The 26,593-nt window shown below is 56.2% G+C and overlaps 1 protein-coding gene and 1 long non-coding RNA gene across 2 annotated transcripts; one reads left to right on the top strand and one right to left on the bottom strand.

Moving 5' to 3' along the window:
- Positions 1 to 5,672: 5,672 nt before the first annotated feature.
- LOC121851016 lies at positions 5,673 to 6,554 on the top strand. Its single transcript, XR_006085817.1, has 3 exons — positions 5,673 to 5,737; positions 5,994 to 6,097; positions 6,467 to 6,554. It is a non-coding gene; the product is annotated as an uncharacterized LOC121851016 (long non-coding RNA).
- Positions 6,555 to 20,690: 14,136 nt separating this feature from the next.
- On the bottom strand, positions 20,691 to 24,801 carry LOC103171849 (zinc finger protein 703-like). Its single transcript, XM_042344510.1, has 2 exons — positions 24,585 to 24,801; positions 20,691 to 22,236 (listed from the first exon to the last, which is right to left on the bottom strand). Exons 1-2 carry the CDS (start codon positions 24,747 to 24,749, stop codon positions 20,854 to 20,856), a joined length of 1,548 nt encoding a protein of 515 aa, XP_042200444.1. The 5' UTR covers positions 24,750 to 24,801; the 3' UTR covers positions 20,691 to 20,853.
- Positions 24,802 to 26,593: the final 1,792 nt, after the last annotated feature.

Here is a 26,593-nt window from a genome sequence, read left to right as displayed (position 1 = left end):
GCGGGGGAGTGGGGTTGATCAGGGCGGGGGAGTGGGGTTGATCAGGGCTATGGGGGGAGAGCGGGGGAGTGGGTTGATCAGGGCTATGGGGGAGAGCGGGGAGTGGGGTTGATCAGGGCTATGGGGGGAGAGCGCAGGGGGGAGTGGGGTTGACCAGGGCTATGGGGGGAGAGCACGGGGGGGGGGTTTGATTTGGAAGCTCTTTTCTCAGAGCGAACAGACACGATGGGCCGAATGGCCTCCTTCTGCGCTGTGTAATTCCGTGACGCTATGATTTGACACAGCGCCCGATCGCATCGCGGTGACGTCTCAAAGCGCTTCACACAGTACACTGTACAGTGCAGTGACTGTGTGTTTTGTGGGCGAAACGCGGCAGCCGACTGCGCACAGCAGCGTTCGCCCCGCAAACAGCCGCGGGTTGAAGCCACCAAATTATTATCTTATTTATTTTCAGGGGATTATTACCCCCGGAAAGTGATCCGCCAATCGACTAACAACCGGGTTACTACTGACTGCCGGTAACCAGAGGCGTGTGCGTGTGCGCGTGTGTGTGCACGTGTGCGTGTGAGTGTGAGAGTACCGTCTCTAACCCTGACCTGGGAGTGTGGACGGACGGACGGACAGTGTAGAGGGACCTTTACTCTGTGCTGTTACCTGTTGTTGGACGTCACCGCTGATTGCTGTGAGGTTCTGGGCTGTGTCCCGTGTTTCCCGCCCCCAGACCCGCCAGTCCCTGAGCGGCCCTCGGAGGTCTCCTCCGAACGCCTCCACACGCTGTGGTTAAACCGGGCGGAAGAGAGGATTTTACTCAAAGAAGAGACTCCCTCCCTCCTCACTCACTCACTCCCTCACGTACTCCCTCACGTACTCACTCACTCTCTCGCGCTCTCTTTTGAACACCCTCGTTCTCTCTATCCATCACTCTCTCTCTCTCCCATTAGCGATCTCTCTCTCTCACTCTCTCTCTCGCGACCGCTCCCACGTCCACTCTCTCTCTCTCTCTCACTCTGGAACTCTCTCCCCTCAATCCCTGCTCCATGCCCACAACCCCGACCCCCCCCCCCCAACCCCCGCCGCCTCCCCCCACCCACCCCTCAACCCAACCGAGATGGTTTGGTACCCGTGCGTATCGCTCCAGGTCCCCGCGTAACCGTGGCGTCTGCTCCAGGGTCTCCCTCACGCGTCGGCTGAGGTTGGCCAGCAGGAGGCGCTCTCCCTCCGCCCGCTCGGCTAACCGTTGCCCGGTCTCGGCCGCTGCTCTCGCCGTCTGGAGATCGGAGTAGACGCACGAGAGAGAGAGAGAGAGAGAGAGAGAGAGCGAGAGAGAGAGTGAGGCACCGGAGTGGCGGTGAGGGTGGGTTGGGGGGGTGGGGGGGGCGTTAGAGAGTGTGGGAGGTGGTGGGGGGTTAGTGCTCGACCACACGGGAGGGTTAGAGCAACATTTCTCCCTCTCTCTCCTCTTGCGGTCACTAAGAGAATCTGCGGACTGCGCCTCCCAGAGAATTCCACATCCCCACTGCCTTCTGCGTCCAGAGATTTTTTTCCCCCCTCCGACCTCCACCCCCCACCCCCCCCACACCCCATTACCCATTAACCTCACCCCCTTCTGACCCTTCTGGCCCTCTCCCCATCGCCAAAACGTCTGGACTTCCGAGATCCTCGACACTCGCTCGTGTTCAGTTATACCCCTTCGCTCTCTGGCACATCCCCGGCTCCCCCCCACCCCCTCACCCCCTCACTCCCCCCACCCCCTCACCCCCTCACTCCCCCACCCCCCCACCCCACTCTCCCCCAAATCCTCCTCCTGTTAGTCCCGCACACCATCTAATTATTATTATTTATTTGAAGGGATTATTCCCCCCGGAAAAGCCGTCCACCAGTCAACCAACAACCGGAGGAGTGGGTGTGTGGAGAGGGGGGAGGAGGGGGTAAGGGGGGGGTAAGGGGGGGGGGGTAAGGAAACTTGCCCAATGTTTCGCCCTGACCTGACCCGCCCGGGTCCTCTCCCTCTCGCCAGGCGGGGGCTCTACCCCCTGAGCCACGAGAGATGGCTTACCGCCTGGCACTCCCGGTAGGCGCCGTCCATTGCCGCCACCTTGCCCCTCAGGTTGCCCGTGGCCTCTGCCTGTCGCTGTACCCGCCCGATCGCCCCCCGGCTCAGGCTCTCAGCTGCGACCTCCGCCTCCTCCATTTGCTCCGTCAGCTGCCGTAGCCGGCCCAGCCCAGCCCGCAGGAGCCCTGCCGAGCCAACAGGGCAGTTAGGGTATGTGGTGGCTAGTGGCAGCTACAAGGGGCTAGTGACAGGCACAGAGGGCTAGTGGCAGCTACAGGGGGCTAGTGATAGGCGCAGGGGTTAGTGACAGGCGCGGGAGGCTAGTGGCTGGTGCAGGGTGGCTAGTGACAGGCCCAGGTGGTTAGTGACAAGTGCAGGGGGCTAGTGGCAGGCCCGAGGGGCTAGTGACAGGTGCAGGGGGCTAGTGACAGGTGCGGGGCCTAGTGGCTGGCGCAGGGGGCTAGTGGCTGGCGTGGGGGGGCTAGTGACCGGCGCAGGGGTAGTGAGGTGCGGGGGCAGTGACAGGCCCGGGGGGCTAGTGACAGGCACAGGGGGCTAGTGACAGGCGCAGGGGGCTAGTGACAGGCGCGGGGGCTGTAACCCAGCACAGCGGCGCGGGGGCTAGTGGCAGGGGGGGGCAGTGACAGGCGCAGGGGCTATTGGGAGGCGCGGGGGGCCAGTGACAGGCACGGGGGGCCAGTGGCAGGCGCGGGGGGCCAGCACAGGGGGGAGGGGTCTAGTGGGAGGCGCGGGGGCCAGTGACAGGCGCAGGGGGCTAGTAACCCAGCACAGGGGGGAGGGGGCTAGTGGGAGGCGCGGGGGGCCAGTGACAGGCGCAGGGGGCTAGTAACCAGCACGGGGGAGGGGGGGGGCTAGTGGGAGTGCAGGAGGGAGCACCTTGGAGAGATGTGGCTGCTGTACTGACCCATCGTTGGGCCTCTCTCTCCAGTCGCTCTGACCGCTGTGTCTTGGCGGCCGCCAGGCTGCGGGCCTCGTGGAGGGTGGGCAGAGAGGTCTCCAGGGCGGCCATGCCAGCCTCGGCCCTCGCCCCCACCCTCAGCGCCTCCCGCGCCCGAGCCAGACCCTCAGCCCCCACCTCGCTCAGCTCCCGCAGCTGAGGGGGAAGGACAGTGGGGGTCACAGCACAGCACCTCCCTGTGCGTGTACCTCTGTGCGCGTGTACCTCACCGTGTACGTATCTGTGCACGTGTGCGCATCTGTGTGCGTGTGTATATCTGTGCGCGCGTGTGTGTATCTGTGTGTGTGTATCTGTGTGTGTGTCTGTGTGTGTGTGTATCTGTGTATCTGTGTGTGTGTATCTGTGTGTGTGTGTATCTGTGTGTGTGTATCTGTGTGTGTGTATCTGTGTATCTGTGTGTGTGTGTATCTGTGTGTGTGTATCTGTGTGTGTGTATCTGTGTATCTGTGCGTGTGTGTATCTGTGTGTGTGTATCTGTGTGTGTGTATCTGTGTATCTGTGCGTGTGTGTATCTGTGTGTGTGTATCTGTGTGTGTGTATCTGTGTATCTGTGCGTGTGTGTATCTGTGCGCGTGTGTGTGTATCTGTGTATCTGTGTGTGTGTATCTGTGTGTGTATCTGTGTGCATGTATGTGTGTGTGTGTGTGTGTGTAGCTCAGTGTGTGTGAGTGTGTGTGTGTGTAGCTCAGTGTGTGTAAGTGTGTGTGTGTGTAGCTCAGTGTGTGTGAGTGTGAGTGTGTGTGTGTGTAGCTCAGTGTGTGTGGGTGTGTGTGTGTGTGTAGCTCTGTGTGAGTGTGTGTGTGTGTGTGTGTAGCAGTGTGTGTGAGTGTGTGTGTGTGTAGCTCATCTCCCCATAGCCCTGATCAACCCCACTCCCCCGCTCTCCCCCCATAGCCCTGATCAACCCCACTCCCCGCGCTCTCCCCATAGCCCTGATCAACCCCACTCCCCCGCTCTCCCCCCATAGCCCTGATCAACCCCACTCCCCCGCGCTCTCCCCATAGCCCTGATCAACCCCACTCTTAGAAACACTGTCGTCTCTGTGACCTGTCCCCCCCTCCGCCCCCACCCCACAGACGCAGTCTCGGTTGGAGGAACTGCTCGCCCTGCGGGGGGACGTGTCGAAACTCACCGGAAGGCTGGGGGCGCTGGATGGGGAGGTGTCGGAGCCCGAGGCCACGGTGGGGGGGTTGGTCCGCGAGGCGGGGGTCCTGGCGGCCAGGCGGGGGCTGGTCGAGGGCCGAGCCCGGTCAGCGGAATCCGATGCCAGGAGCACACTGCGAGCCCTCGGGACATTCCAGCAAAGTGTCGCAGGTACCCCCGACCTGAGTGACCGGGTTACGGGGGGGAGAGTGACCGGGTTATGGGGGGAGAGTGACCGGGTTACGGGGGGGAGAGTGACCGGGTTATGGGGGGAGAGTGACCGGGTTATGGGGGGAGAGTGACCGGGTTACGGGGGGAGTTACCGGGCTACCGGGGGAGAGTGACCGGATTACGGGGGGAGAGTGACCGGGTTACGGGGTGGGAGAGTGACCGGGTTACGAGGGGAGAGTTACCGGGTTACGGGGGGAGAGTGACCGGGTAACGGGGAGAGGATCGGTTACGGGGGAGAGTGACCGGGTTAACGGGTGGGAGGACCGGTTTGGGGGAGAGTGATCGGGTTACGGGGGAGAGTGACCGGGTTACGGGGGGAGAGTGACCGGTTTACGGGGGGGGGGGGAGTGAGTGGGGGGGAGAGTGACCGGGTTACGGGGGGGAGGGGGGGGAGAGTGACCGGGTTACGGGGGTAGTGACCCCTCTCTGTGTGTGTGTGTGTGGCAGGGGCTGGAGTGACCTCCCGCCGCGCTCTCTCTCTGGCGGAGACGGTCTCCGCGCTCAGCCGGCTCTGCGCGGCGGAATCCGACCGGCTACGGCAGCGCCTCGCGGCCACCGCCCTCACCACGGCCCCCACCTCGGACACGGCCGCCAGCCTCAACGCCCAGGCCACCGGCGTCCTGCAGGTAATCCCGGCGGTGGGGAGCGGGTGTGGGGGAGGGGGGGGGGCGCGGGGGCCGATGATTGTGGGTTCGAGCCCCACTTCTGGCGGAGGGGGTTAATTATCGAGACTTATCCTGCAGCCGGCCGTGGCTTGAGCGCACGCATTCGTTTGGGTCAGAGAGAGAGAGAGCGCGCGAGCGAGAGAGAGCGCGCGAGCGAGAGAGAGAGAGCGCGAGCGAGAGAGAGAGAGAGAGAGCGCGAGCGAGAGAGAGAGCGCGAGCGAGAGAGAGAGAGCGCGAGCGAGAGAGAGCGCGAGCGAGAGAGAGAGCGCGAGCGAGAGAGAGAGAGCGAGAGAGAGAGCGCGAGCGAGAGAGAGAGAGCGCGCGAGCGAGAGAGAGAGCGCGAGCGAGAGAGAGAGCGCGAGCGAGAGAGAGAGCGCGAGCGAGAGAGAGAGCGCGAGCGAGAGAGAGAGAGAGAGTGAGAGAGAGCACCAAAACATCCCCCACCCCTTCCGTTCCCGCTGTCTCCGTAGGCCGCACGGGAGCTGCAGGTGGCCCGAGGGCAGAGCTGGCTCCCCCTCAACCTGACCATCCTGAGGACCCGGGTCCCGAGCCTGGGGGCCGATCCCATGGTCTCCGCCGGGAGGGCGTGCGCCTCCGTCTCCGACAAGATCCGAGAGGCCCAGAGGGACGTGGGCGAGGCCTCGAGAGTCGTGGCGGAGACCAACAGTGAGTGGGAGGCCATCATCATAATAATAATAATAATAATGACAACAATTCTTGCGTTCCACACAGCGCCCGATCACGTCTTCGAGACGTCTCCGAGCGCCTCACGGGGCAGACGGTAAAGTGCAGCGACTGTGTGTTTTGTGGGCGAAACGCGGCAGCCATTTGCGCCCGGCGAGAAGCCCCCCCTTCCCCCCCGCACCCCCCACACACACACACACACACACCCGGACGCCCATGTTTAACGTCTGCCGCTCAGGGTCGATGGAGGAGGCCATGAGGGAGATCCAGGCCGTGATCTCGGAGCTGAGGGCGGTCGAGGTTCGCGGGGACACGGAAACCATGGCTCGGAAGATCCGAGAGGTGAGTAACAAGGTCAACGGTATCACAATAATAACGGTACGAGTCATAAATATATATTATTCCAGTAACATACTGTGACAATCGCAGCGTTAGAAAGTGTAGTGACTGTGGGGTTTGCGGGCAAAAAAGTTCCGCTTTCCGCGGTACTTTTAGGCGCAGTGACTGTTGACCCCAAACTACACGCCCTAAAGCGTAGTGACCGTGAACCCCGCGGGGGCGAAACGCGGCAGCTAATTGCGCACAGCGACATCCACCCCCCCCCCCACCCCCTTCCCTTTCCCCACCCCCCCCCCCCCACACCCCGCAAACAGCGGGGTGGGACTGAGCGACCCCAAATGGCTCGTGGCCTCTCACACGTTGGTTTGGCAGGTGGCTCGAGGGCAGGAGGAGGTGGCTGGACTGACCCGGGTTCTACGGGAGGCGAGCGTGGAGCAGGAAGAATATATCCGGCGGCGGACAGCCCAGATACTCGCTCTGGAAGGGAGACTCGCTCGCCTCGACAGATTGAGCCCGGCCCGCAGCGGGGACTAAGCGCTCCGAGGCCGCTAAACCTGCGCGGAGGGCGCCGTACAAGTCGTTGTTGTTGTGGCGGTGGGACTCAAACCCTCCTCTGCCGCGGGGACCTGATTAAAGATGTCCGCGGTTGACCGAAATGTTTTCTGACGCCGTCGCGGCGTCCCAGTGATTTTTCTTTTAGACGGCGGGGCGATAGCCACGAGCTTTTTCGGACGTGGCTGGGGCTCGGGCGGGGGTGGGGGGGGGGGGGGGTTAGAGCCCTCGCCTCGCAAGCGAGAGAGGAACCAGGGTTCGATTCCCGGGCGGGTCAGGTCAGGGCAAGTTTCCTTCTAACCACTCCACACGCACACGCGAACGCACACGCGAACGCCTCTGTTGACCGGCAGTCAGCAGGAACCCGGTTGTCAGTCGATTCACGGATCGCTTTTCCGGGGGTAGTAGTCCCTTCGAAAAATAATAATTGGGTCGTTCGACCCACGGCTGTTTGTGGGGACGTCGCTGCGCGCAATTGGCTGCCGCGATGGGCCCGCAAAACACACACGGTCACTACGCTTTACAGCGTATCCCGTGAAGCAGTTGCCCCCGGAAGACGTGATAAGGCGCCGGGTCAAACTATTCTTGTTCTCGGTCGCCCCCGTATATTGTTTTATTAGTCTATTACCGCTTCGGCCACAGGATGGCAGTGACCCTCCACTCAGACACTATAAATGTACGCTGCAGTCGAGGGCGGAACTGATTCCCTACAGTCATCGAAACCGGTCCTTGCGGGTATACACCCGGTGCGGAAAACCGCAGCCCCTTATATGAAGTCGTTCGTTTTTCTGCGACTGTTTGGTTGGTAAATGGGGGTGACGGGCGCTATGGGAAGAAACGCAAGTCGGCTGCTGTTGTACTGTGGCGTCGATCACCCGAAATCGGGTGCCTTTCGCCCTCTCTGCGTCCGCCGCGCCGTATTTTTATGCCGCGCTGCTGTCAAGCTCGCTGGCGGGACGGCGTGACCGTGTGCGGCCGGACTTTCCGTCGCCAGCCCCGCTCGGTCCCGGTGCGAAAGCTCAGCGTTCCGCCTCTGTTTGCCCCGTCCGCGGATGAGTCTCCCACGTCCTTCCAGTCCGTTGCCAAGTTTCCCATCTCAGTCAAGGGCGCAGATCGGGTTATAATTGTCTCCGCGTCCCTTGAGGGCTCGAGAGAGGTGTGAAGGTGTGACCCGGAATCATAGAATGTAAATAATGATATGCATTTGACACAGCGCCTGATCACGTCTTCGAGACGTCTCAAAGCGCTTCATAGGATACACAGTAAAGTGGAGTGACTGTGCGTTTTGTGGGCGAAACGCGGCAGCCGATTGCGCACAGCAGCGTCCCCCACAAACAGCTGTGGGTTGAAGTGACCAAATTATTATTTTAGTTATTTTCAAGGGATTATTAACCCCGGATTCCTATTGACTGATGGTAAACAGAGGCGAGTGTGTGTGTCTGTGTGTGTGTGCGGAGTAAGGAAACTTGCCCAACATTTCGCCCTGACCTGACCCGCCCGGGAATTGAACCCGGGTCCTCTCGCGTGCGAGGCGAGGGCTCTAACCCCTGAGCCACGGGGTGTAAGAAGAAGGCCATTCGGCCCATCGCGCCTGTGCTGGCTCTTCAGGAGAGCTATCTCACTCGTCTGACTCCTCGGCTCTTACCCCATAGCCTTGGAAGCATTCCCATTACAAATATATATCCGACGTCCCTTCCGAAAGTTATTAGTGCGTCAATTTGACAAAACTCCAAGAGCCTATGAGGGTGTTGGGATGGGAACGACAGTCGAGCCTTATTCTGCGACGTCCAAACAAGCACACGTTCCAGCAGGAGTCACTCATTCCCTGTCGCCAGTCGGGGGTGGGTGGTGGGGGGGATTGAGAAGTCAATCACAGGCCTTTGCGGCTCTCAGTGAATGTAGGAACAGAAGGAGGACAACCCATTAAGCTGCTTCGGTGACTTTCTTTATCTCACAGGGGCCTCTCAGCAATTTCAAGCTCCTGACTGGAATCCGATGTCTTTAGGAACGGGGCGATTGGGGCGGAGGGCATCAGGTGGCGGAGGGGTCCTGTTCAAGCCGCTCTTTCATGGCTTCCAGTGAAATCTGGGACATTTCCGCTCAAATCGCCGCCCGGTGACGTTCTTGTGTGTGTGTGTGTGTCAGTTTGGCTCAGTGATGACGCTCTCGCCTCTGACTCAGAAGGTTTGTGGGGCTTGAACTCTCATGGGCTTAGTCGAATCCCCAACGGGCAGTGCTGGGGCGGGGGTGGGGTGTGTGTGGCATTATTCGGAGACGCCGTCCTTCGAATGAAACGTTAAACCGAGGTTTAAAAGGTCCCGCATCGCTACCCCCCCCCGGAAAAATCAATCATTTGTGGGGTTTGCTGGGCACAATTGGGCTGCCCCGTTCGCCTACCAATACACAGTCACTATTACACCATAGAGGCAGTGAAGCACTTCCTTCCGAGGTGATAAGACGCCGGATTGTTGGTATCATCGTCAGATCCTTCGCGGAGGCTGGAATCCTTATTTTTTTTTCCGGGGTGGGGGGGGGGCTTTTAAATAAGACGCAGAACACATGTTGATTCACAAGCCTGAGTTAATCCATCAGTCAGACTTTTCCAGTCCTGTACGCCGCACAGCAGCGTCCCCCAAACAGGCGTGGACTGAGCGACCAAATTATTATCATTATTATTATTTTGAAGGGGTTATTACCCCCAGGAAAAGCCATCCGCCAATCGACTAACAACCGGGTTCCTACCGACCGCTGGTAAACAGAGGCGCGTGTGCGTGTGTGTGTGTGAGAGAGTGTGTGTGAGAGTGTGTGTGGGGGGGGAAACTTTCCCGGGAATCGAATCGCTCGACAACAAAAGCTTCACACAATCGCTTCCGATCGCCCCGCAATCCTTGCACCACCTTTGAAGTTTGCTGGTTGGGTTCGCCGGCCAGGAATTCCCAACCCATTCGTCACCGGGGCCTTTGAAGTGAACATTTCTGGTCGGCGAGCGCGGAATTGTGGCAAAACAGGTGATCCGGGCTTAAAAACAGCGGGCGGGATATTTTCCCCGCTGTGTTAAATTCACATTATACATGACCTGACAGATTTAATTGTGGTCTTTGAAATGTGATTATTTTTCTGATCTTGTGCCCCTTCCCCTTTCCCCCCCCTTTCCCCCCCGCCTCTCTCCTGGCGTTACCCAGAGTTTGAGAAACATGAATTTTCCTGACATGAGAATGTGATCCGGTGTCTGCAAGTGTCACCTTCACTCCACGTCTACCCGTAGGTTAGGAACCATTCGCCCCAAGAGAGCCGCAGAAGGATTAAACCGGTGAACGTGTTTAAAGTGCTGTCTGGAGGCAGAGCAGAATGTGTTGTTCGAGTCAGGGTGGTCCGACTGACGGTGGCCCCCTCAGCACGATTTCACCCGCGCTCCCCCCGCCCACCCCCACCCCCACCCCCACCTCCATTTCACCCGGGCCCACCCGCTCCCTCTCCACAAACTCCACATCATCGTGAGACAGATTGTGGTCAAATAATAATAATAATAATAATAATAATAATAATCCTTGTCTTTAATATAACATCTCATCACCTCTTTGAGTCGTCTCAAAGCGCTTCACAGGAGATACTGTGAAGTGGATTGGCTGTATATTTTGTGGTCGAAAAAGGCCCCTTCGGCCAATTTGATCTCCTCCTTTCCAGAATACCCGCGTGACCGGCTTTCCTTTATAATGTGGAGCTGTTTCTTACACGGCCCAACCCTGGGACCCCGGCTACAACAACACGTGATGCTTACGCGGGGCTTTTCACGTCGGGAGAATGTCCCAAGCCGCCGGACCGTCAGGGGATTGGACCCGAGCTGGGGGTTGGGATCAGGAGGGGGTGGAGGGCCGGAGAGGGGGCTACACGGGAAGTCTACACTGTAGACCATCATGGCTCATGGCTGAGGTCAGCTCCGCCGCTTAGTGTAACTTTGCTTCAATCATTAACAACGGCTTAAACGGCCGCAGTGATTGTTGGGGCATTAACGAGCCGCAGGCGGAGAGGTCTTCAGTGACGTAACGTTGATTGATCCTCGTCGCGCCATTTGTCCCCCCCCCCAGTTTCTCGTCGAGTGAGCGACCGGCATGTGTGTGAGCGACGGGGGTGGGGGTGAGGTTTAAAGGCCCGAACATTTCAACGAGTAACCCCACAATGGTTTTTTTTTAAAAAAAATTTATTGTCTGTCAGGAAACCATGCACTCTTTCCAACCCCCAGCCCCCTCCCCTCCCCCCTTCTCTCCCCCTCCCTCCCCCCCCTCCTCTTGCTTTTTGGCGTGGGCTGAAATACAGTCAAGATAAACGACCACCTTAATAAAGTGCTGCTTAAAAGTATGTCTAACCTCATTAACTGTCAGCGCAAACAATGCGGAGTTGAGTATAAAGCCAATTCCGAGGCAGTTGGTCATTAATCACTCCCTGACAACATGAAGGGCTCTGGTCACTCTTTAAGGACCAGCTGTCGGACAAAACTGCAGAGCAACTGGAGACTTTGTTTAACGTTACAGACTTAAAATATGATCCAGATTGACTTTGAACCTGCAGATGATGTGTGGTCGAGAGACATTAAGAGCCGTGTTTTTGTATCTGAAGTGCGCGCACACACCATAAATCATCTTTTGCAACCGGCCTGGCCCGGGGGGGGGGGGGGGGGGGTGGGGGAATAGCTAGGGCCCCAGTTTGCGGAGTTTGGGGAATGTTTTAACATTCCACGTTGCAAACAGCCGAGGAATAAATGGTGAAGTGAAGTGAGAGGTCACAGCGCTGCCCACAAGATGGATGTCCCGAGTTAAACTGGGTTCTGGTTTCCCGTCTGCGTCAGTCGAACGGGAGGGTAAAAAAAAATGTAAAATACAGTCGACTTTCGTGCCTTTCGGGACTTATTTCCGACTCGCTGTACTGGTATTAACAGAGACCGTTTCGATTCCTGGAGTTCCCTGTGGCTCGGGGGGGGTTAGAGCCCTCGCCTCGCAAGCGAGAGAGGACCCGGGTTTGAGTCCCGGGCGGGTCAGATCAGGGCGAAACGTTGGGCAAGTTTCCTTACCCTCCCCCACCCCACCCCCCACCCACACACACACACACACACACAGCCTTTGTTTACCGGCAGTCAGTAGGAACTTTTCCTTTGACTGTGTATTTTGTGGGCGAAACGCAGCGGCCAATTGCGCACAGCGGTGTCCGCACGTACAGTCACGGATTCAGTGACCAATTTTTTTTTCTTCGAGGGGTTGTTATCCCCGGAAAAGCGATCGACTAACAACCCGGGGGCTGCTACTGGGTAAACAGAGGCGTGTGGTGTGTGCGTGTGCGAGTGTGTGTGTGCGTGTGTGTGGAGTACGGAAACTTGCCTGACATTTCGCCCTTCCCGGGAATCGAACCCGGTTCCTCTCGCTTGCGAGGCGAGGGCTCTAACCACTGAGCTACTGGAAGTGGCCTATTAACAGACCATTTAATGGGCGCTGGACTTGGAGGAATGTGAGGTGGCTGTGGTTTGCTCATAACTCTCCTCCCACCGCCTCTTCCCGAACCCACGGAGTATTGGATTTCCTTCTGCTTTCCCTCGCTGCGGTGTCTGTGGATGCTGTCGTGCTGAGGGCGCCCAGTGGTCCAAAATTGTTTGCGGGGAAATATGGAAGATAAAGACACGTTTTAGCCCCAAGACAGAAATGGCGAACTCTTTCTCTACAGATCAGCCATGAAATGGAGGAACAGGCTCGCCGGGCTGAATGGCCTCCTCCTGTTTTTTGGTGTTTCTATAATTTCCTGCGGGCAGCAACTGTGAACTCTGTTCCTCCCTTTTCTTCCCTTTCCTCCTCTCGTCCTCCAACCCTTTGAAGAACCTGGTTATAATCCAACAGGAGCCAACGCCCCTCTGGTACCTCGATTAAGTGTTCAGCAGAGGTGTGTGTGGGGGGAGTAAGGAAACTTGCCCAACGTTTCGCCCTGACCTGACCCGCCCGGGAATCGAACCCCGGGGGTCCTCTCGCTCGCCAGGCGAGGGCTCGGACCCCTGAGCTACAAATACAAAGACTCCACAAATACAAAGACTGCACGTACAAAGCGATGGGAAAGGTTATTGCTGGAAGTGGCACCTGAAACAGGTGTCAGACTGGGGACGTTCAATTAGGTTTTCAGAGCCTTTCTGCTCGGAGAGACATACATCTCACTGGAAATACTTCCGCCTGTCTGCCCGGGAATATGCTCCCACAGCAGCTTATTGATGTCTCCATTCCCCTTTTTTTCAGATGCTAATGTGTTATTTGTTGCTCTCAACAGATCGGTTTAATAGCTCATTATTCACTGATGACTTACTTTCACACAGAGAAAGTATCCCACCTTCGCAGCGCTGTCTCTGTCTGCGTAAGCGCTCCTCGAAGCCTTCAATTTTTTTTGGCTGCGGAAAGGGGTTTACTTTGCTGTGCATCACTGAACGTGCTTCCTGTCTGTGAATATGCTCCACTTGCTGGAATGCTAATCATTGATAGCAATAAATATGTCTCAGTCGGGCTCAGCGAGTTACTCTCTCTCTCTCTCTCACACCGAGACCAGACGGTCGTGGGTTTCAGCCGCACTTTGCGACTTGAGCCCTCTTCCTCAGGAGAAAATTTCCCGTCAACCTCTTGCCTCTACGAACAGGTTTCGGAGTGTTAAGTCCGAAAGGATTTACTTTCTTTTGTTTGTTTTCGCGCAGCATTTTTGGAAAGTAGATAAAGGATAAATCTTTTAACAGGTTGTCGTTCCTGTAATAAATATACTCTACGTGTCACAAGTTGTTGACTTGGCAGGAAAACCGGAGCAAGTGGAGGCAAACCTGTTTGTGGAGTCCTGTGAAGCTCAGCGGTTCGAGCACTTGCATCACAAGCGAGAGGATCCGGGTTCGATTCCCGGGCAGGACAAAACTTTAATCAACTTTCCTTACTCCACACTCCTCTGTTCACCAGCGGTCAGTAGGAACCTGGTTGTTAGTCGATTGATGGGTTGCTTTTTGGGGGTCTAGAAGACGTGAAAAGCGCTATTATTATTATTATTTATTATTATAAAATTCCCTTCCAAGTTTAAAAAAAACCCCAATCATTTGTGGGGACGTCGCTGTGCGCAATTGGCTGCCGCCTTTCGCCCACGACACACACAGTCGATTCGCTTCGCAGCGTGTCCCGCGAAGCGCTGTGAGCCGTCTCGAAGACGCGATCAGGCGCTGTGTCAGACGCCAGGATTATTATCATTATGACGGTGAGTCGAGCTGACACGAGAGAGCTGGCCCTAAACCTGTTTTTTTTCTCCAGCAAATCTGATCGCCGTCCTGAATCAGGTCTTTTACAAGTTCCCGGAAAAATTCTTTACTCCTGAAATCACATTGACCCTCCCCTCCCCTCCCCCTCCTCTCTCTCTCTTTTTAGCTCGCGCTGAGATCTATAGCCTCTCCGACTGACTGCACAACGCTCCCCTCCTCTTTAGCTGTAATTTATTTTTAAGCTTTTCCATATGCAAGCCTGTCCTTCACGCTGTTTCCGGGAAAAACAAGGGCTAACATGTTTGAGCCTGTTAAGAGATTGTTGGCACTGGGAGAGCTCCATCCGATCAAGCCAAGTCATTAATCATGTCCACCGCTAACTGCCAGTTCCTTTCAAGATCTTTCAAGAAATGTTTTCACCCAAAATAGACCTGCAAAATGTCCTGGATCCACTTTCAGAGTCATCAATCTGTGTATTATGGGATGTGTCAGCCAGCTGTGACACACAAGAACCCTCTGTTCAATGGGTCCTGACTCCCACCGACTGTCACGTCAAGTGCTTGATCAGGCTCGACAGCTTCATTTGTACCTACAGAATACATGAAAGAGCTGTTCATTGAAACAAATACAGAGCCTCAGATGCAAATAAGTATCCGGCTTTAGTAGGTAGAGACTGCCAGTTGCCGCGATTAACTCGACCTCGCGGGATGGTTTCCTATATGTGTAGGGTTCTTTTTTTTGAGCCGTCTAAAGCTCCGCTTCTCTGCGGAACTTAAAGCAGGAGTTTTTAACACACGGAGCTTCCTGGGCCGGTAATTAGCAGCAAGAGCTCACACAGTTGAGCCACAGCACAGTGTAGCCCTGACCGTCGCCTTCAGGGTTGGAAAGAATCTCTCCTGAAAGACACCTCCACCACATTGCTCCCCCACTCCCGCATTACTCATCCGTACTAAACCCCGTCCCCCCATCACCCCAGCCCTCGCCAGCCCCCACTGGCTCCCCCTCACACACACTAACCCCCGTCCCCCCATCACCCCAGCCCTCGCCAGCCCCCACTGGCTCCCCCTCACACACACTGACCCCGTCCCCATCACCCCAGCCCTCGCCAGCCCCACTGGCTCCCCTCACACACTAACCCCGTCCCCCATCACCCCAGCCCTCGCCAGCCCCCACTGGCTCCCCCTCACACACACTAAACCCCGTCCCCCATCACCCCAGCCCTCGCCAGCCCCCACTGGCTCCCCCTCACACACTAACCCCCGTCCCCCATCACCCCAGCCCTCGCCAGCCCCCACTGGCTCCCCTCACACACACTAACCCCCGTCCCCCCATCACCCCAGCCCTCGCCAGCCCCCACTGGCTCCCCATCACACACACACTAAACCCCGTCCCCCACAAACAGCCGTGGGTTGAGTGACCCAATTATTTATTGATGATTCTCATTTTTTTTTGGAAGGAATTATTTCCCCCGAGAAAGCGATCCAACAATTGACCAACAACCGGGTTCCTACTGACTGCGGATAAACAGAGGCGCGCGTGTGTTGTGTGTGTGTGGGGGGGGGGGGGGGGGGTGGGTGTGGTGGGGGAGTAAGGAAACTTGCTCTACCAGTCAGATCAATAGGTTGACTCACTGCTTCACTGTTTGCTCTGCCATCTTTTGAGTCGATGGCAGATTTATTAATCTCTTAAAACAAATAATAATAATAATTCGGTCACTCGACCCACGACTGTTGGTGGATTGGGTGACCGACCGATTAGAAATGGGGAATACTCCTACGAGTTTGACTGCAAACAGAAGGATTCGATCACCCATCATTTTGTTTAGTCAATAACATTCCTTCCGACTGTTTGTACCGCTGCACATTCCTTTGAGACGGGTGGGGGAGAGAGAGAGAGAGAAAGAGAGAGGAGAAATCCAGTTTGAGTCGTATCTGGAAGAGTTACGAGCAAATGAATATACATTCCTGATGTTTAAAGAGTGAGCAGATGGAAGATACCAACACAATACTCAGCTCTCGAACATTGAGGTTAGCGAACGAAGTAAATCACAGAGGGACTAGAAGTCGCCACTTAGACTAAACAATTGGCATTTGCACAAACTGGTAAAATTCACGTATCGCGTCGACAGATTTATGAACGAATTTCAGGTCTTGGCGGTTGCAATCGCCCGAGATCTCGGCACACGCCTCCCAGCAATTGCTCCATTCGGCAAATTGCCATTGCGCTGTACTCAGAGGAAATCGTACGTCGCTTTAAGCGCGAACGCCTTCGTAAATCCACGGCTGTTTGTGGGGGGGACGCTGCTGGGCGCGATCGGCTGCCGCGGTTCGCCCACGAAATATACTACACTTTAGTATTTTCCGCCGAGTGCGTTGAGACGTCCCAAAGATGTGACAAGGCGTTGCAGCAAATGGAAGCCTTATTATTATTACTACTATTATTATAATAATCATAAATATAGAGCTCGTTTTAAGATGGAGCTGAAATAGGTTTTCGTTCAGATAGATTCGCGGCTACGACTTTGTATCCGGGGACGCGAGAGTTCAGCGGATGCGTTTTCACTCGGTTAAAACATTCCACATTCATCTGTGAGCGCGTAATGAGTGCATTGTGTTCGATAGCACGTGTTGGGTCCAAGTTGGGTCTGCGTTCTGGTGGGGTGCCGCCGCTCGCTTGGCTTCGAAACGTTCCGCAGCGATGCTTTCGTTTGGAGAGGCGATCTTTCGTCAAACCTCTGCCGGAATTTGGACTTGTATGGGACTGCTCAAATGATTTCGTCGCTCATTGAAGCTGACGCGAGGTTAAGTGGCGACTTGATAGGGGTCTTCAAAATACAACGGTTGCATAGTGCGATGCCACATTTTGCGCTGCGAAGTGCAGTCAATTCACTTGACGGTACGTTCTGTTAGACGTCTCGACGTGATCAGGCGCTATGTCAAATGCAATTATTATAATTATTGTTGAAAGAACCCAAGATATGGACAGCCTTAATCATTTCCTCTGCACTGGAAGTTAACTCGAGGTCTCAAAAATGTCCCATGTTACGACTGCAAAAATGTCCCCAAAGTGGTTAGAGCGAGAAGACCCGGGTTCGATTCCCGGGCAGAGCAAAACCTCGGGCAAATTTCCGCACTCCACACGCCTCTGCTTTACCCGGGAGTAAGTAGGGACCTGGTTGTTCGTTGATTGATGGATCGCTTTCCAGGGGAAATAGTTTGTGTGTCAGCCTGGCTCAGTGGTAGCACTCTCTCTCTCTCTCTCTCTCTCTCTCGCCTCTGAGTCAGAAGGTTTTTGGGGTTCAAGCCTCAAGTCAGGACTTGGAATCGCATAGTCTAAGATGATGCTCCAATGCAGTGCTGGGGGGGGGGGCGGTGGGGTGGGGGTGTGAGTGTGGTGTTGTCGAAGGTGATGTCCTTCGGTTGAGATGCCTGGGTCAGTTGGATGTTAAAGATCCCATTTGAGAAGAGAAGTGACTTTCTCTCTCCCGCGAGTCTGGTCAACGATAACATTTGGTCCAATAACTCCAGGGCTATTTGCGGGACGTCGCCGTGCGCGACTGACTGCCGTACTTTGCCCAACAAAATGCACGGTCACTGCACTTTACAGTACATCCCGCGAAGGGCCTCGAGGCTTCTCAACAACACGATGAGGCTCTGTATCAAATGCAAGAGTTATTATTCGTTATAAAAAAAACTGCTCGGGCGGAAATGAACGGTGCCAAACCCTTTTCAAACGTGACGTTAGAAGTTTTATGCTTCCAGATTTACAGACCCGACAGATTCAGATATGAATGATTCATTCCTCCGTAGCAAAGGCGGCGTCCGGGTAGTTAAAGACCATTCCGTTTTAAATGTGTCGGGAGCAAGAGAAGTGCGTCGCTGTAACGAGGTTTTCTCATCTGGTCTAAAAGAAAAGACCCAAGATTTGTTTCGCCCCGAATTCGTACAGCAGCTCAGCTTCGACAGAAAGTTTTAAGACAAACGTGTTAAAATACGTTAAAACGTAACGTTGAGTTTCACCCACAGAACGCGCAGTCGATTCACTTTACAGTGTATTCTGTGAAGCGCTTTGAGACGACACCTCACTGACTGTCCTGCGCTTACGGGACGTGAAGGGCGCGATGCAAAACGTGACCGTCGTTGTCGATCTGCTTTAAAAAGCCTTGTCGGAAAGCTGTGAAGAGACGTATCGGTGTTGTCGCCAATCTGCGACCCAGACTGGAGCAGAATAGCGTCGGATAAAAAAACATTAAACATACTTCGCAGCTGCACGTTTTGTGAATTACAAAGTAGATGTACCTGGTCTCGTTGGCTCAAAATCTGGCGTCTGGTTTTACTCGTGAGAATCGGTTGAGGTCTGGCTTTACAGTCCGCTTGGCGCAGCGTGGCTCGGTTCGGTTTCCAGGTGAAGATCTGCGGCCGTTGTGAAGACGATTTTAATCCCAACTCGCGCACAAAAAGCACACAGTTCCGGTCGCCCTCCAAGCTGCTCCGATGGCACGTCTCGTCTGCAAATTAGTCCACCAATTCACGCGGTTCGGGCCACAGCAACACAAACGAGAAGCTTTTGGCAAACGTTAAGACATCTCCCTCTCCGGAGTCCTGTAGCTCAGGGGTTAGAGCCCTCTTCGGCCTCGCAAGCGAGAGGACCCGGGTTCGATTCCCGGGCGGGTCAGGTCAGGTCAGGGCGAAACATTGGATAAGTTTCCTTACTTCACGCACACGCGCGCGCGCACACACACGCCTCTGTTCCCCTTTGCAGTATATCCTGTGAAGTACTTCAAGACGTCTCGTAGGCGCGATAAGGCGATATATCAAATGCAAGGACCATTATTATTATCACCTACATGTCTCTGGATCGAGAACATTGCGGGTACGAGAGCAGAACGGCCATAACAGGGTGGACGTAGCCCGTAGCGATCTGAATATGTGGAAGGAAGTGGGGGGCTGGTGGGGTGGGGGGGTGGGGGGGGGGGCAAGCCGGAGGGATAGAGGGAGACAAAAGATCTTTCAAAATCCAGCCGTTATCATTGTTTCCCGACGATAATTCCAGTTCACGTTGGGAACGTGGCCTGCGAGAGGAGGTGAGAGGCCGAAAACAACTGTGACAAACGTCCCCAAAGGCAACGAGACGTCCTGAAACAACTCTCCCGCGACTAGTAAATATATTATCGCCAGAGTATTGTTAATTGCTGAGGGTTTACGCGTACAGCCGCAGAGCAGGACAGGTTTCAAAGCACACCGTCAAAGCACAAAGCTAGATTTATATATATTTATATCTATCTATATATATATATATATTTAGAATCAAGACGGCCTTTTCAAAAAATATTTGTATTTCAAATGGAAAAGCTCGATTGGGCCTCTCCCTCTTTCTATTATTATTATAATAATAATAATCTTTGGACCTTCGGGACATCTCAAAGCGCTTCACAGGAAACTCTGCAAAGTGTAGTGACTGTATATATTTGCGGGTGAAACGCGGCGGGCCAATTGCGCACAGCAGCGTCCCCACAACCGGTCGTGGATTCAAGCCACCAAATTATTAGTGTTTTCTTTCTCTTGAGGGATCAATATCGGGGGTCTGGAGTAAGGAAACTCGCCCGAGGTTACGCCCGAGGTTGGGCGGGAATCGAACCTGGGTCCTCCCTAGCTTGCGAGAGCTCTAACCGCCGAGCTACCGGGAAATCAATCCCCCCCCCCACCCCTCCCTCCCACCCAACCAACTCAGGGATAAACCACAACTTTACCCAACCTAAAAAACTTGATCCAGCAAAAAAAAACAGGTCAATTCTGTCTGATTTGCCCGAGGAAAAGGTGTGGTGCGGCGGTTAAATCCCCTCGATCGCAGCCTTTTGAGCACAAAGAACCGCATAGTAAGAATAATAATCCTTGCGTCTGATTCAACGCCTTCTCAAGCCTTCACAGGATAGGCTGCAAAGTGTAGTGACTGTATATTTTGTGGTCGATAATCGGCTTCATTCTGCCTTTAGTCTCCCACCAGAGGGCGCGAGAGACAATGTATTTTTTCCTTCACATTTGTGCGTCACTCACTCACTCCCTCTCACTCCCTCACGCACTCCCTCACGCACTCCCTCACGCACTCCCTCACGCACTCCCTCACGCACTCACTCCCTCTCTCACTCACTCCCTCTCTCACTCACCAGCCAACTCGTCGCTATAACAATCCTTGCATTTGATATCGCACTTGTATCACATCGTTGGGGTGTCTCAAAGCCCTTCCCAGGAATAGACTGTAAAGCGTAGTGACTGTGTGTTTTGTGGGCAGGCGAAACGCGGCGGCCAGCAGCGTCCCCCCACACCGACGGCCGCGGCTTGAGCGAGCAAATCGGGTTCGGTTTTTGAGCGACAACGCCACCTTTGCGGGCGATTAAACAGAGTGCGGAGTAAGGAAACTCGCCTGAGGCTTCGCCCCCTTGGAAACGTCAAACAGCGGCGGCACGAATTATGGGGACAAGGCACAAAAATGTAAATATAATCAAGTTCTCATTTAATAACAAAATAAGACCTCCCATTTGGATAGGACTGCCATCAGGTTTCCTCAAATATAATACAAAAAATATTACATCTCTTTCCGTTGTACAAATTAAAAATAAGCGAAATCTCAAACCATACGCCAAATGATGGAGTAAGATGCATGCAGATCGTTATTTCCCCCTTCCCCCCTCTCCCCCCGCGCGCCCCCCCACTTCTCCCCCCCCAACCTTCCCCCCCGCCCCCAGAGAGAGAGAGAGAGAGAGAGAGAGAGAAGAAAACATTTAAATAAAAGAGTTAACCTTAAAAAAAAGAAAATGTCGAAAAGGAAGAAAAGTTATTTCGAGATACATTTGCGCTGCATACCTAGAGCTTGAGTTGTGGGATAATGCTTTCAGCTAACATACAGTAAATAAATAAGGGGGTCAGTCCCCATTGTGGTCAAACTGCGAGCTGTCTTGTCACTGATATCCGAGGGCAGATCCCGATGTCAGCCTCTGTCCGTAGAGTGCGTAGGGCGAATAGTAAGGTCCCGCGTTTGGCATAGAGAGGCCATTGAGCCCTGGGGGTGCACCGTGACCCGGCAAATGGCTTTTGCTGTAGGGTTGGTATCTGTTTAGCCCAAGGCTATGCGGGCTCCTCAAGGACAGAGATCCGGGCAAAGCATTAGGACTTCCTGGGGCCCCTTGAGGGAGATGGAGATGGCAGCTTGTGGCGCTGGCCAGGCTGGAGGCAGGGTACCCGGCCAGCAGCTTATCCACCCCGGGAAGCGTAGTGTGCGTGCGGAGGTGGTTGAGCAGTTCTTCGGAGGAGGAAAAGCGCTTATCGCAAGGTCCGGTCGCAGAAACCCAGTTGCATATATGAGGGATGGGGTCGTTTGGGATCATGAAGCCATAGGTGTACAAGGGGTGAGCGCTGGTAGAGAGGGCGGACGAGTGCACTGAATGGAACGGGTGCGATGGGTAGACCAGGGGGTATCCGGACTTTAACGTCGAAGGGTCGTGGATGCAGGAGGAACATGCGTTGCTGCCGAGGTGAGGGCTGTTGTGGTAGGTCAGGCAATAAGGATCCCGACACAGTCCTTGCATGAAAGACGGAGGAGATGCTCCAGTCAGGGGGCTGGTGTTAGCTGGTTTCCCGGTCAAGCCGCAACCCAAAGTGCCCGATAACTGGCTGCCCACCAAGCCAGACTTGGGGTCTATCCCGGTCACAAACTGCGAGGGGTAACCGGCGTAGGCTCCGACGATAGACCCGTGGTACCCCATAGTCGATGGAGGCAGAGGGAACACGGAGTGGCCGGGTTTGTAGGGGGAAACGGGCGCCACATGGCCAGAGCCCAGCCCGGGAGCCTCGCCTTTGCCCCCCCCGGACGGGTTGTCCCTGTGCTGGCCGGTCTCCGAGGCGTTGACCCGGTTGTGGCCGGGGTGGGGAGGGCTCTCCGAGCAGGCCTTGCCCGAATCCAGCTCCTTCTTGTCAGGAACCTCGGCGCCTTTGCCGTCGTTGTGGGTCGGGGAGCTGGAGCTGGAGCTGATGGAGGGAGGAGAGCTCGGACGGGCCGGGAACGGCTGGCAGGTGGCGCTAGGCACACGGAATCCCACTTTATCCGCCCCGCCATTGGAACCGCCCTCCTTCCTGCTCTCTCCCCCTTTGGAGTAAGGCTTGAAGCTGGATTTGTCGTCGACGGGAGAGTCTCCACGCTTCAGGGCAGAGGAACGAATGGATTCCTTCTCGCTTAGCCCGCTGGAGGTCACGGAACTCAGCTTGGAGGACGACTGGGAGTCCGGCTTGCCGATCTGGGAGCAGGTCTGAGCCAACAGAGCCAAAGGGCTCTTCTTGGCATCCAGCTGAAATCCAACAGAAGAACGGAATAAAGTCCTCGCTCATCACGAATATACTCGGTCACTCAATCCATCCATCCATCCATCCACCCGCGCCCGCCCGCAAAAGCACACAGTCACTACGCTCTGCAGTGTGTCCTGCGAAGAGCTTCAAGACGTCTCGAAGACGTGATGAGGCACTGTTTCGAATGCGTGGATTAGGATTATTCTTATTCTTATTAATATTAGGATTGTTTTCAGCCAAAAATAATCCCTCAGACCGTGCAGGGTTAACAGCGATGCCTTGTGACAGTGAAACACCTCCCGCATTTGTAACCGGTTCGGGATCCCACCGGGACCCCCCGAGAGGTCATTTCGAGACCAAATGCCATGAAAGAATCCTTCGAAATGATTCCATCTCCACCTTTTGGGTTCCCCGCTGTGACTTTAAATAGACGCCATGAGCCAACGATTGGGAAATAATAACGACAATAATCATTTGACGTCTTCGAGACCTCTCAAAGCGCTTCGCAGAATATACTGTAGGGTGTAGTGACTGTGTATTTTTGCGGGCCAGAGCCCCATTGTCCCGATTGGAGCCCCGTTGCCTTACTTTTACCTCCACATCTATTTGGTAGTTTAGTTTCCAACGCAATGCTACAGCCCCGTTGCACAGGAGGTGAAGCCACAACATACACAGTCGCTCCACGTCACGGTCTGTTTCGCAAAGAGCTTTGAGACGTCTCGAAGAACAGACGCCCATAAGGCGCAAAGATGATTATTATTGTTAACGTGATCTGAAGGAACTCGGGGGCGAAATAATGTGCAAGAGAAATGCGGCAGGCACACACACACACGCACACACACACACACGCACACACACGCACACAGAAACATACACACACTCATACACTCACACACAGAAACATACACACAGAAACATACACACACACATACACACACACACAGAAACACACACACACAAAGAAACACACACACACTCATACACACAGAAACGCACACACACACACAGAGACACACTCATACACACACACACAGACACACACACACACAAACACGTACACAAACACACGGGACCTAAACTGAATGAATTCCTGTTGAAACACTACTCCCCCCCCATCCCCCCCCCCACACCCCCCGTGTGTTGGTCACAGTATCCGCCAGTGTCGGTGTGTGCGTGTGCCGAGCACATACATAAATAACCCCCCGTCTGTGCTATTTCTGAGAAACAACAACAACAACAACAACAACAAGATTCCATTTACAGAGCGCCTTTCACGTCGGGAAAGCCAAGACTTTGAGGGGCACAAAGTTAACTAAATCCCCTTCCTCCCCCCATCCCCCCCCCACATACTCCCCGCCATCCCCCCCCCACACTCCCCCCCCCCCCCCCCCCAGACCCCCACACAAAACAATAGGCTCTCAGAGAGAGAGAGAGATACAGAGAGAAATGTCACAGCCTTTGGCTCCGAAAAATCAGACAAGTCACTCCGCTTTCACGGCGCAATCCGTGAAGCGCTTTGAGACGTCGCGAAGCCGCGATGATAAGGCGCTGTGTCAAAATGCAGCTGTTGTTGTTGTTGTTGTTGTTGTCACCACCACCAGAAAGTCGATCTATTTTGAAGTCAAAGGCCACTCCATTTCGGGTAGAAATGGCTCTGAGAGACCTCGAAGCCAAACCTTTGGTTTCAGGAGAGTATCGTTAACAAAACAGATCCAACACCGTGTGGACAGATAGAGGGGAGAGGGGTGGGGGGAGGGGGAGAGGGGTGGGGGGAGGGGGAGAGGGGGAGAGGGTGGGGGATAGGGGGTGGGGGAGAGGGTGGGGGGTGGGGGAGAGGGGGAGAGGGAGAGGGGGAGAGGGGTGGGGGAGAGAGGGGGTGGGGGGAGAGGGTGGGGGAAGGGGTGGGGGGGGGAGAGGGGGAGGGGAGAGGGTGGGGGAGAGGGTGGGGGAGAGGGGGAGAGGGTGGGGGAGAGGGGTGGGGGGAGGGGCAGAGGGTGGGGGGGAAGGGGAGAGGGTGGGGGAGAGGGGGAAGGGAGGGGGAGAAGAGAGAGGGGGAGGGGGAGAGAAGGAGAGAGAGAGTGGGGGAGAGGGGTGGGGGAGAGGGGGAGAAGAGAGAGGGGGAGAGGGGTGGGGGAGAGGGGGAGAAGAGAGAGGGGAGGGGGAGAGGGTGAGAGAGGAGAGGGGGAGAGAGAGAGGGGGAGAGGGGGTGAAGGCAGTTATTTTTTTTACCCCCTTTCCTCTGCCCCCCCCCCAACCCCCCACCCCCAACCCCCCCCACCCGAGGCGGGAGGGGAGGGGGGGGGGGGAGGGGGGGGTGGGGAGGGGGGGGGGAGGGGGGGGGGAGACTCACCTCGATGGGGCTGAGGGGGGTGGAGGAGAGGGGCTGCAGGTACTCGGGGTGTATGAGGTGTCCGGTGTGAGCGCTCAGCATCGTGAGGGTCGGAGTGACGGCGCTCGCGGGCGGCGGCGGAGCGGAGCGGCTCTGGTGTTTAGATCCGCAGAGGGTTTGTCTCATGTCACTCCTCTCTCTCTCCCTCTCTCCTCTCCTCCACTCCCTCTCTCCACTCCCTCTCTCCTCTCCTCCACTCCCTCTCTCTCTCCCTCTCCTCTCCTCCTCTCTCCACTCCCTCTCTCCACTCCCTCTCTCCTCTCTTCCACTCCCTCTCTCCTCTCTTCCACTCCCTCTCTCCTCTCTTCCACTCCCTCTCCTCTCCTCCTCTCCCACTCCCTCTCTCCTTTTCTCCACTGCTCCCCACCGCTCCTCTCCCTCTCTCCTCTCCTCTCCTCTCCTCTCTCCCTCTCTCCTCTCCTCCCCTCTCCCTCTCTCCTCCTCCCCACTGCTCTGCTCGATCTTTGACGGCAAAGAGAGAGAGAGAGAGAGAGCGTATGTGTCTGTGTCTCTCTGTGTGTGTGTGTCTGTGTCTCAGTGTCTGTCTCTCTCTCTGTGTCTCTCTGTGTGTGTCTGTGTCTCTGTGTCTCTCTCTGTGTCTCTCTGTCTCAGTGTCTGTGTCTCTCTGTGTCTCAGTGTCTGTCTCTCTGTGTCTGTCTCTGTGTCTCAGTGTCTCTCTCTCTGTGTCTCTCTCTGTGTGTCAGTGTCTGTCTCTCTGTGTCTGAGTGTCTGTGTCTCTCTGTGTCTGAGTGTCTGTGTCTCTCTGTCTCTCAGTGTCTGTCTCTCTGTGTCTCTCTCTGTGTCTGTCTCTGTGTCTCAGTGTCTCTCTCTCTGTGTCTCTCTCTGTGTGTCAGTGTCTGTGTCTCTGTGTCTGAGTGTCTGTGTCTCTCTGTGTCTCGGTGTCTGTGTCTCTGTGTCTGGGTGTCTGTGTCTCTCTGTGTCTCTGTCTGTGTCTGTGTGTGAGTGTCTGTGTGTGGAGTCTCCTCCCCCTGTGGCTGCACAGCTCTCGGCGGCTACAGAGAGTGACACAGAGAGTGACACAGACGCCGCACTGTCTGCGCTCCGACACCGCACATCACTGAGTACTCCGTATACACTTCAAATAGTGCCGTCACCGCCGCACAGCAATAAGGAGCCCCGGAGCCCACCAATAGCGGCTCAGGGCCGGTCCACTGCAACTGGGGGGGGAGGGGGGAGAGAGGGGGGGGGGGGGGGGGGGGGGGGGGGGGGGGGGGGGGGGGGGGGGGGGGGGGGGGGGGGGGGGGATTGGAGTGGGGGGTTGGAGAGTGGGGGGTTGGGGGGGGAGAGAGGGGAGTGGGGGGGGGGAGGGGGGGGGAGGGAGGGGGGGGAGGGGGTAGGGTTGGGAGTGGGGGGGGGGGAGGGGGTGGGGGGGGGAGTGGGGGGGGGGGGGGAGGTGGGGGGGGGTGGGGGGGGGGAGAGTGGGGGGGGGGGGGTGGGATTGGAGTGGGGATTGAGTGGGGGGTTGGAGAGTGGGGGTTGGGGGGGGGGGGGGGGGGGGATTGGGGGGGTTGGGGTGGGGGGTTGGAGGGTTGGGGGTTGTTTGGAGGGGTGGGTGGTGGGGGGGTTGGGGGGTGGGGTGGGGGGTTTGGGGGTGGGGGGGGGTGGTTGGAGGGGGGGGGGGGGGGGGGGGGTGGGGGTTGGAGGGTTGGGGTTTGGGGGTGGGGGGGGGGTGGGGGGATTGGGGGTTGGGGGGGTTGGGGTGGGGGGGGTTGGGGGTGGGGGGGGTGGGGATTGGGGGTGGGGGGGGTGGGTTGGGGGGTGGGGGTTGGGGTGGGGGGGTGGGGTTTGGGGGTAGGGGTGGGGGTGGGGGGGTTGGGGGTGGGGGTTGGGGGGTGGGGGTGGGGGGGTTGGTGGGGGTGGGGATTGGGGGTAGGGGGTGGGGGTGGGGATTGGGGGTAGGGGGTGGGGATTGGGCGGTTGGGGGTGGGGGTGGGGTGGGATTGGGGGTG

Source organism: Callorhinchus milii, unplaced genomic scaffold (assembly GCF_018977255.1).
Source record: "Callorhinchus milii isolate IMCB2004 unplaced genomic scaffold, IMCB_Cmil_1.0 Scaffold28, whole genome shotgun sequence".
NCBI lineage: Eukaryota > Metazoa > Chordata > Chondrichthyes > Chimaeriformes > Callorhinchidae > Callorhinchus > Callorhinchus milii.
This window is presented reverse-complemented; position numbering and strand designations above follow the sequence as displayed.